General features: G+C 35.1%; 1 protein-coding gene across 1 annotated transcript in view; it reads left to right on the forward strand.

Moving 5' to 3' along the window:
• LOC115440898 (limbic system-associated membrane protein) overlaps window positions 1–10850 on the forward strand; it is a 50316-nt gene extending 39466 nt beyond the window's left edge. Inside the window, exons 6-9 of the mRNA XM_037436582.1 lie at window positions 311–449; window positions 3007–3155; window positions 6969–7025; window positions 10060–10850. Coding sequence (XP_037292479.1) covers window positions 311–449; window positions 3007–3155; window positions 6969–7025; window positions 10060–10166 — 452 coding nt within the window. The 3' untranslated portion in view covers window positions 10167–10850. The remainder of the gene's footprint in view (window positions 1–310; window positions 450–3006; window positions 3156–6968; window positions 7026–10059) is intronic.
• The last annotated feature ends 545 nt before the right edge of the window (window positions 10851–11395 follow it).

The following is an 11395-nucleotide window of genomic DNA, read 5'->3' on the forward strand; positions in this document are numbered from 1 at the left end:
CTTCGAGAGTTTATTTCATGTGTAAATTTATTTTCTTTTAAGTGAAATGCGTCCCTTAGTGTGATAAGCGACTGGTTAAATGTTAAGAGTTAATATTACTATTGAGAATAATTATAATTTACAGCAAATTAGATAAAATATATTTTCATTACGGGAATCGTATACAAATGAGTATTTTTTAAATCAATCATAGAATAGCTTACTATAATAACTTCTGTACTTACTGCATTTTCAATTTCAACAAAATCTAAACTAACATCTGCATTCTTAATTATATCAAAAATATCATTAATACTTTTCTTGTCACCAGTTGCGCCGACGGTAAAAGTGCCAAATCAGTTGCTGGGAGCGCCGCTGGGTACCGACGTGAAGCTCAAGTGCTACGTTGAAGCTTATCCCAACACCATCAACTACTGGATCAAAAATCGAGGGGAAATGCTCCTTGATGGGTAAGACTTAAATATTCATAGATTTGAAACATTCAAGAAGAGAGTATATTCCTTCCTCGGAAAAGCATCTATGGATTCTTATATCAAGAATCGAAGGGAAATGCTCCTTGATGGGTAAGACTTAAACAATCACACATTTGAAACATTTAAGAAGAGAGTATATGTTTTCGTCGGTAAATCATCGATGACTCCAGGTATCAAGAATCAAGGGAAAATGCTCCTTGATAGGTAAGACTTAAACATTCCCAGATTTGAAACATTCAAGAAGAGAGTCAATTCCTTCCACGGTAAAGCCTCGCTCCTGGTATGACGATGTTGATGGTATTGGGAATGTTTATGTTCAGTGCTAATTATTTACTAGCAGGGGGTTTAGACAACCCGCCCTGTGGAATGGGGGCATTTGGAGAATTCCACCACGGTATCCCCTGCCTGTGGTAAGAGGCGACTAATAGGGGCCACGAAGGAGGTCTTCGGCGGGCAGCAGGGGGCTGTCCGCCCTAGTGCATTTTTGTGCATTTTTGCACATCTTTCGGTTGACCCCCGGGATGGACGGCAGTGTGCTGTTGGCCTCACACTGCCGTAGACGCCGAGGGCGTCCTTCGGTGCGCAGGGCTTCTGAGCCCCCCCCCCCCCATAGGAGACGGGCCACAAGGCGGCACCGCGCAGGGGCGGCTGCGGTCGCAGACTAGACACTTCAACGTCAGAGGAAGCCCGCGGCCGTCCCTAATGCGCCGAAGAGGGCCACCGCGGAGTTTTAGCTGGTAGGGCGTGCATAGGTTGTTGTATATTGGGTTAGGGACTCGGCCCGGCGGTCGCCCGAAGGTCACCATCAAATCCGGGCGGCTCAACGCCGGGCCGTAAGGCACGGTTACCCCAGCATAACCGCTCAGTCGCCCCCCACGAAGGCTGGGCGGTAGTAATAAGGGACTTTCTCCGCGAAATCAAAAAAAAAGAAAAAAAAAAAAAGGGGGTTTAGACAACATGATTTTCTAAAAGCATTAATGCTTATAGAGAACAAACAAATATATGAAAATGACATATCCTAGCTATAAGGCAGGTGGTCACAACGAACGAATACATAGAAAAAAGTCGTTGCCACAGAATATAATAGAAACATTTACAATATATCAACGGCCTCAGGTGACCAAATTCTCGTTTGGCCCTTAATCTAAAAAAAACTTTGTGCTCGACGTGGCGTTACCTAATTCTGTCTACTGCCCTCAATACTATTTCTATTTATGCATTTAACTTTTTAGGCAATCGATTATTGTTTAGCTTATCAAGCATTTTATTTTTTGCTATTTCAACTTATTTTTTCTATTGCGCGATTGGTGTAAATTAAGTAAATTTTTAAGGAGCACTTCTCAGGTATGTAGGTTTCTTCACGATTGTTTACTCCTTCCTCATGATAATTCACAAATAAAACACATAATTTTAGAAAAGTCAGAGGTGTCCCTAAGCTTTTGAACCTGCGGATATTCGTCCCGACAATCCGTTCCACAACCAACTAGGCTATCGTTTTTTACCAATTTATAAACATGGAAATGTGTTAATATACGTCTATTAATTAATCCAGTGTAATGAACGGCGCGCTCTGAATATTTTACGTTGAACTACTAATTGTATACTGGCATTTATTATCGATAAAATGATAGCTGTTTTGAAAGCATTAATGATCTGTCGTCACGGTTTCATTGAAATTCTACTTCGTTGTATAAATATTTAATTAAAGGTTATGACTTGCTATTAAGTGACCCACTGGAATGGAAGTAATATTCTTTTGTGATAATAATTCTTTGATAAACCTATTACGCCTTTATTCCGGGATAGGCAGAGGTGTAACTAGGACACCCAGTTTTCGCCTGTGTTCCGTACTACGATGTTAGTGGCACAAATTCTAGACTCGGGCTGATACTGAGCAGGAAAGCACATTACTTTGGTCGACCTGGGATTTGAATCCGAAACCTCAGTGTGTACATCACACTACGTACGTACACGTACTAAGTACCACGTACGCAATACAACCACGCCACCGAGACAGTCTATAATCCTATAACCTTTGTTATATTGGACTAATTATTAGGTGACTTTACGTTAAATGGTAACCTTCTTAGATAAACAACTAGAATCTTCTTCAGCCTTCAGGCCGCATCAATCTAAGATTTGCGGAACATATTTTTTTAAGAGCGAAGGATTCCACTTAGTTTCCTTTCTCTACGGATTTTATATGAGAGGAGTTATCAATGTATTGCCGACCTTGAAAGTAGATAGGTTCGGTATAAACGCAACCCATCCTACCCAAAAATAAGTCGTTTCTATTATGATCTCATCAGTAGCAAAGCGTAAATACAGCCCGATTCGTACCGGCTTCCCTTTTAGCTTATTTACGTATGTCTAAGTTTTTATCCCCGTTAAATTGGTCGCGATATGTAAACTAAGAGAACATTTTTTTGCCTCGGATTACCTTTTGAAAAATATCACAATTCGCCACTGAATCTCATCATTAATGAAATGTGCATTTATATTTATGAAAACACTAAACAGAGTTTCTTTACAGGCCTAAATACACAATCAGGGAGGAGAAATCCTCATACAAAGTTTCCATGTGGCTCACAATCCGTCAGTTTTCAAGAAGCGACATCGGAACGTATAACTGCGTCAGCACCAACTCCCTTGGCAAAAGTGAGGGCACTCTTAGACTTTATGGTAAGTCTTCCCAGCATATTATCATTGACAACCTTTGTGAGATGATTGAGTAACGTTTTTTTTAATTTGAACTTTGATGTGCATCAGTCGCGAAGGGTCCATATAACGCGATTGCTGCTGGCTTCCTTTTCGGAACTGTAAAATCTAAAATGCATTGGAACAACTACATTTATGCGTATTAGTAGTACCTTTATGTAGTGACTTCCCTTTTGTGAAAATGTCGCTCTTTGGCACTGATGTGCATCTCATTTATTTATTAATTATAGGTAGACCGATTTGAGTCCGAAATATGGACGCGATTTTCGAATCAGATTCCCGTTTATCCCGTGATAGCAGTAAGGGTAAAACAATAAACCATTATACTAAGGAATTCCTGGTATTTCTTAATCCTAAATGTTATTTGCAGTCATAATTACGTGTTAAGATAAATAAAAAGAACCATTTTTCCTATAAACAATATCTGTTTTTCTCCACTCTAAATAAAAGTACAGCTTCCTAGCTCGGGAAAAATTCTAACCGGTAACATATTGCTCCCGATTGGACGACCGAAATAGATGGAAGCTATTCACGCGCGTTTGGCACGAAAATATAATGTACGTGACAGAAATGAGTTGAATCTGTTTTATCTCACTCATGCACAATTTCGTACGAAGATGGTATAGTCTAGTCCTCAGAACAATGACAAGCATAGAAGTAACACTATGACATTTGAGTGTACTCTGTCTTAGACAGCAAGAAATTTAATTGTGTTGCGATCCCTTCTGACATCTTATCGATATCGATAGATGTTTTGTCTATCGACTCTGGTAAATTCACAGACCTGCTAGAATAAACACTTTTCGGTCAGTCAACTACAAACCGTTGCAAAATGCTATTTTAGATAAAGGTTAAAAAAAAGAAATAAAAACCCTAATTTGGTATTCAAGTACCAAATGAGGTCTGGGTATATAAAAGCACTCGATAAGAAGCTGTTAAATTACAATAAACTATAGAACTACCGGCTTTCTTCGAGCTAAATTTTATCAAATTTTCATTTGCTATTTACAGCAGGTTCCATGCCTTCCGAAACGTCATTCACACAAAAATGGTTTAGCATCTAGATTATTAAATTAAGAAAATGTTAGAAATTTCGGAAGGAATGGAAACCGCTGTAAGTAACAAACAAGAAATCGGCCGGAATTTCGTCTAGGAGAAAGCCAGTACGCCTTCTGTTCTTTTCTGACTTTCTTAGCGATTAAAAGATACCCAAGAGGTGTGATATGACAGAAGCTACTAAAATGGGACAGTAAAATTAAAACACAGCGGTATCATTCATGTCACATACGTTTGATAACTTATTTCAATGTTAATAAAACTTTGTCGATATGCTAAGAGCAAACATGGTGCTGTTTTTTTCAATGCCAATTGGGACGAGCTATGGAAACGATCCATTTTTGCCTCATACCATCATCTGTGGGAAATCTGCAATGAAACACATTGTATGAAACACACTATGAAAATCAGATAGTTTCCTCGACCCCAGCCTTCGCGCATGGTTTCCAAGTGGCTTTTACCACTACACCACCGTATATTGAAAGTAAAAGGAAATTTATGCAAAATAGTAAACTACAATATACTAACATTTATGTTGTCGACAGAATATGCAGCGCAATACTATTGAATACGACTACGTAAATTGGTAAAAATGAAAAATACATAATAATGACTGGATCGAATGGCCGACAGCAGATTATAATATGACTACAGCATAATACAGTATAATTAATAACACTTTTTGCACTTATGTACAGGGTTATGTACAAGCAAATATATTTTAAAGTTTTTGTTTACTCACCGATGGAAGCTGATGATTTCAGTTTCATTTTCTTTACGAGAAGAATGAGATTTACACCCCACAATAACGCATGCTTGTTCCTAGGGCTATATTTTACTTAAAGAGCACTGTGTATTTATTAAAATTAACAACAAAAATATTACACAACATGTAGCCACTTTTGAAAAGCACGCGCTGAAGTATAACGTAACTAAATTGTGTGGGCGCGTTTGTGACATTGTTTTGAGATTGGCAGGTTGGAACATTTGACATTTTATTTGCTTTTTAATTCGGCATCTTAAAGATGACCAAAGATAATCATTTGATTATTTTAAAGTGTACGCAAGCCGACCTTAGCAACATAATATTTGTCTCGTTCTTTTCAACGGTTTTGGCCTATTTGAAAAAATAGGATAAGTATATGAGGGTAATTTAGATTCCTTCTATGCTTGTTCTTGTTCTTGTTCTGAGGTCTAGTCTCAGCAGTCTAGCTTCTGTCAAATCACATCTCTTGGATATCTTTTAATCCCTAAGAAAGTCAGAAAAGAACAGAAGGCGTACTGGCTTTCTCCTAGACGAAATTCCGGCCGATTTCTTGTTTGTTACTTACAGCGGTTTCCATTCCTTCCGAAATTTCTAACATTTTCTTAATTTAATAATCTAAATGCTAAACCATTTTTGTGTGAATGAAATTTCGGAAAGCATGGAAACTACTGTAAATAGCAAATGAAAATTGTACAAAATTTAGTTCGAAGAAAGCCGGTAGTTCTATAGTTTATTGTAATTTAACAGCTTCTCAGCGAGTGTTTTTATATACCCAGACTTCATTTGGTACTTGAATACCAAATCAGGGTTTTAATATCTTTTTTTAGCCTTTATCTAAAATAGCAATTTGCAACGGTTTGTAGTTGACTGACCGAAAAGTTTATTTTAGCCGGTCTGTGAATTTACCATAGCCGATTGACAAAGCATCTATCGATATTGATAAGATGTCAGAAGGGATCGCAACACAATTAAATTTCTGGCTGTCTAAGACAGAGTACACTCAAATGTCATAGTGCTACTTCTATGCTTGTCATTGTTCTGAGAGTCTAGTATACTGACGCGTTAAGCGCAAAAGCGGTATGTCAGGGAAACCTTATTTCGAGATAATCAAAGTTTTGTAAATATAGTTTTATAGTTTTGTATGTAAAATTGTGATAGAGATACTCTAAGTTTTTTACAAGTTCTAAACAAGATACCATTATTTAGGTAAGTTCATTGGATGCGTATTTCTTTAAGGTATCTGACGACATAAAAATGAAGACTTTGTTTTTTTTGAGATACCGCTTTTGAGCTTAGCACGGCAGTGTAGTAATGGTAGGTTTGTTAGCGATGGGCTGTCTAGATACATCACAACAGTGGCGTAGAGTGAAATTTTCTGAAACCCGACACAACAAATAACTACTAATGTGCATGAATGTGGACTACAAATCGTTATAATAATAATTATAGTATACATAATTACAAAAGGGAAGCCGGCAGGAATCGAGATATCTGAACCCTTCGTGACTATAATGTCTATTCCTACCGTCAAACAACAGTGTGCACGTACTGTGTTCTGAAATGAAGGACATTGTAGCCGTGCAATTATTTGCTATTGTGCGGTTTTGTTCACGGCTGCACCCGCCTTGATGACCATGCTCAGTAAAAAATAATCTATAACACTAAAAGATAATGTAGTTTCCTATTAGAGAAAGAATTTTCAAAAGTTTACCAGTTTCATCCCGCCGCTGTTAGCGATTGTAAATCCGGATAATCTCGAATCCGCATAAGTGAGGTCCAGACAATCGAGTCTTCACTGTATTCTTATTAAAAGAAAATGCGTTATTACAATTATTATCCTTTAATCCGTCGTCCATAATTTTTTTAATACAAATCAAAAACGAATTACACCAGAACTTACATGAAAAGGCTGTTAAAAACAAAGGCACCATGAATAAACTTTTGTATTGTTGCAGAAATAAAACTCAACTCTTACGCGGAGGATTTCAGCAATCAAATCAGCGTTGCAGGAGGTATGGATTTATATTCGGCAAGCTATGTATCAAATAGCCAATCCCCCCCCCCCCTCCCCAACATACACACACACACACACACACACAAACATATCGAAAACAGAAAAACAGTAATTTTTTGTAAAAAGTTCTATGTGACAATATATTTAATTCTCTATAAAATCTTTGGAATAAAAAAAAGAATTGTGTTAAAATTTAACAATTAATTCGTACTCCTAAAATGTTATATACTCGTAACTTCATTTCGCTTGGTATCTACACTTTTGACAGTAATCAATATTGAGATTACCACCCCACTGTAGAATTTAGTATACTTTGCCTGAATATTTTGTTACCTTTTTCAGATTTTTTTTATAAGTACTCGAAAGTTACCCTACTGCACCTGATGGTGAGTGAAGTGGGGTCCGATAGAATTTCAACTAACGAGAGATGATTACCACTCGACAGTCGACACAATTATGCCGACCTGTTGGTACCGGATATACACAAGTTGATCCCGAAACGCGACACACTTACGTAGGCCACTGCGGGTTTTAACACCTTGTGTGTGGCAGTGGCGAAGCGTCGATCGATTACTTGTTTTAAATAACGTTAGATGGCGCATCTTGTATTTAGTTCCCCAGAAATTCCGTTACCAAAGTGAAATTGTGACGCCACAGGAGCAAGGTAACCCGCTGTCAAGCGGCTTAACGTCTTAGTATGTTTTTTAATATAGATGGCAGCACTTTCTATGACTTTCTATGCTAGTGTTTGTTGGAATCGTGCGGAAGATATGGGCAAAGGTAACCCGAGCTAGTTCGGCTTCACGTTAACCGACTATGTATAGTTGTCACTTTTTACGTCAATCAAACGTCATAATTTATTATGCTACCAAGTTTCGGTGTTTGTAAATTGTCATATTCATTTTATTTTTTGATATTTATGTGATATTTAGTTACCAGCGCTTTGTTTATTTATAAACTACAAAAATAAATGTGTATTATAATGGAAATAACTACCTGTAATCAGTTTAATGTCTACCTTTACGTAAGTATATTATTAATCGATGATTTCACATATTAGTATTTAGATGGTAAAATATTGGAAGTAGATTTGAAAGTTTTTGATTTTAGACACAAAATGTTTGTTAGAAGAAAATAAATATTATATTTTACTGAATTTAAAATAGCACCACGATACAAGCAAAAGTTTACGAATAATCTTTCTTGGTTATAATTTAAATTGATAATTATATAAGTTTATCATGTAGGTAGACTTAAACTGGTTTGTTTGGCGATCGTGATACCTATTTCTATTACATTTACGGTTTTATTTTGAAAATAAACAGATACTTTTAGGTAGGTAGTGTGGTTATTATTTTAATACTTACTTTTGTTGCTGTTATAACAAATTAATAGGTATGACTTATAATTGTGATTAATGGAAGAAGAATTATCTACGTTTATTGTTCGATTTTATGAATGTTTCAATTATTTACGCATAATAGGTGATTTAGTAGGTATGTTAACGTTTGGTGATTTCGAATCAAGACTAATCCGTTGTCTTAGTTTTTGTTTTCCGATAAATTGCCCCCGATATCTTAAGCAACGCCAATTTTTTTTACACCGGGTTACCTTTTGAAAAATTTCACCCTTCGCCACTGGTGTGTGGTGGTCGCTATTCGGGCGGATATAAAATATATCCACCATCAGCAAAAGAAATTCTTGTAATTTAACTTGATAGACTGTTGTATGTTCTTCAAATATAATAAAATCGCTTATATTTTGCAACTCATTTTATCATGATCAGAAATAGTTTCTCTGCCTTAACATTCGTACTCCCACGACGCAAAAATTTTTAGATTGTTTCTTATTAATCTATTTTCATTTTTCTTAGCAATTTACGTCCATGATGGTGCCAAGTGGTGCATTGCAAATAAAACCCTACGCATTAATTATTTTTACATTTTAATCCCTTGTCGAGTTTATGCTAACAATGTTTACGTTTCTAATTTTGTGTAGAAAGGTAGAGTTATTCTTTAAAGTAATGTAGGTATGAAGTGCATCTACTTTCGTACATTTCATACTTCTAGTTAGAAGCATATGTTATATGACATCTTACATGAATTTCTATTAAATCAATTAACAATCTTAATTATTGGAAATATTTTGGTAAACCGCTTTCTACCAATCTACTTCACCAATGTTTCGTCCTATTATTTTTAATTTAAATGTAGACAAAGTAATGTAATATTATGTACATTATAGTTATATAAGTAATAAACCTTTGTTGATACAACTCAAGACGTCGAGCTTTTCTGGCCATTGTTAAAAGTGTATTTAGTTATAAATCCAATAATCCGTCTAATCCAATAACATTTAATACATTTTATATTAATATTTTCTTTTAATAATAGACAGTCTGTATTCTCGGACGATCATATATCTGAAATAAAACAGTATCATTTGAAATATAATATTCGCAAACACTTATAAATATTATTACTTGCCTAATGCCTATATTTTTAGCATTACCTCAAATGAATGAATACTTGCAAAAACTGACAAACATTATAACTTGCCTATATTTATTTATTTTATTTGGACAACCAACAAAATAAACACCATACATGTGGTGTTTTGGGACATCAAATCAAAACTCGTCATTACTAATTATTTTATTTAATTCCAGCGGACACAATATTGTAACTCACGTCGTAGATTACGCCATCTTCCCTCTTTCTATCCCCCTGTGCACGTTCCGTTTCTTACTCCCGCGCACGTTCCGTTTCCCACATACATATTTGATACATGTTATAGTAAGTTATAGCCAATAAATATTTTTAGCATTATCAACAATTATATTATCTTCCTCTCACCTACAGACGGTATCGAATTTGCTATTATTTTAACCATCATGATCGCTTACTTTAGTATATAACATAACTGGAATAAACTGCGTAATTAAATTAAAACAGTTTAAAGTACCATAATAACAAAATTATTAATGAATTCAATTTACTTACAACGTTAATGAAATTAATTTGTTCCTGCAGGTCTCACGGAAGCAGCGAAAGGCAACACATCAGATCCTCTGTACTCAAAAAGGACTTTACTATCAATACTGCTTTGTTATATTACATATTGGTATATGTTAACGTAGTCATTATAATATACATTTTGTTTTTTGAGTCTCACGTCTGTTTAAAATGTAAAAAAAAAACAGTTCATCCATATCAAAGTCTTGGAAATCAGGAGTAAAAAAAAATTGATTTTCGTTAGAATTTATAGCCACAAAGGATTTATGTCTGAGGGTTCGTAAAACTAATAACTCACTAGTCAGTGCGTGAATTCTCAAACCACAAAATTGGTTAGGGGAATGTAAAGGAAGATAAAATATATATGAAGCCAATTCGGATAGAATAAACTAAAAATATTTTCAATCGAATATGTGAATATACATTTTTTAGCAAAAACAATTTATTTTTAGTTCTTGTATATTCTAATATAGATCTCTCAGCTGATGACATTACATTTTTTATTTCGATCGTATTCCTAGTGCAGCCAACAGGATCCAAAACTATATAAGAAGGTTTTTCAAGGTTCTTGTCTACCAAAACTCAGTTTGATTGTTTTAAAGATGTGTTTAGATCTGTTGTCACTTTATTTATATTGATCAATAGTATTCATAATACATTGAACAAATAAATTCGTATAATATATTAAAGGAAATTTTGCTATCTTGCGAGTACAACATGTTTAACAAAAATAAAACTTATCAAATTGACGACGGCGGTTAACGCATTCAGTAATTAGCCAACAAAAATCTGTACATTTAAGGTGATACCTCAAGGTCCATTTTCATACATTTTGTTTCACCTTTAATCTGGGTAACTAAACAAGTATTGGCAAGTAAAGAATTTAAATTCACGTCTAGTTAGTGATTAGTTCTCGCAGTTGAAAGAAAAACGTAAAAATAATTAATAATCATGGATATTTCGGCCTTTAAAATTTAATATGACGAAATTTTTAGTTGTTTAATTTGTACTTGTTTAGTTACCCAGATTAAAGGTGAAACAAAATGTATGAAAATGGACCTTGAGGTATCGCCTTAAACTCTTTAAACAGACGTGAGGCACAATTTGCTTCGACAAACCATGAAACGTAATTCAATTACATTGTTTCAATTCATGTAAATATTAAATAAGATGTAATGTTTATTGTAAAAATGTACGAACAACGATAAAAACGTTATGAGGTTAGCTCGTATAATCGTAACTTCGCTTAGACTCAGCCAAATTGAAATATTGTTTACATACGTGAAAATGTAAGTTCATCGCTCGTTTATAAGACTGTTTACGATAAATAAAGTTATGGTAACATCTTTGTTTT

Source organism: Manduca sexta, chromosome 8 (genome assembly GCF_014839805.1).
Source record: "Manduca sexta isolate Smith_Timp_Sample1 chromosome 8, JHU_Msex_v1.0, whole genome shotgun sequence".
In the NCBI taxonomy this organism is placed as follows: domain Eukaryota; kingdom Metazoa; phylum Arthropoda; class Insecta; order Lepidoptera; family Sphingidae; genus Manduca; species Manduca sexta.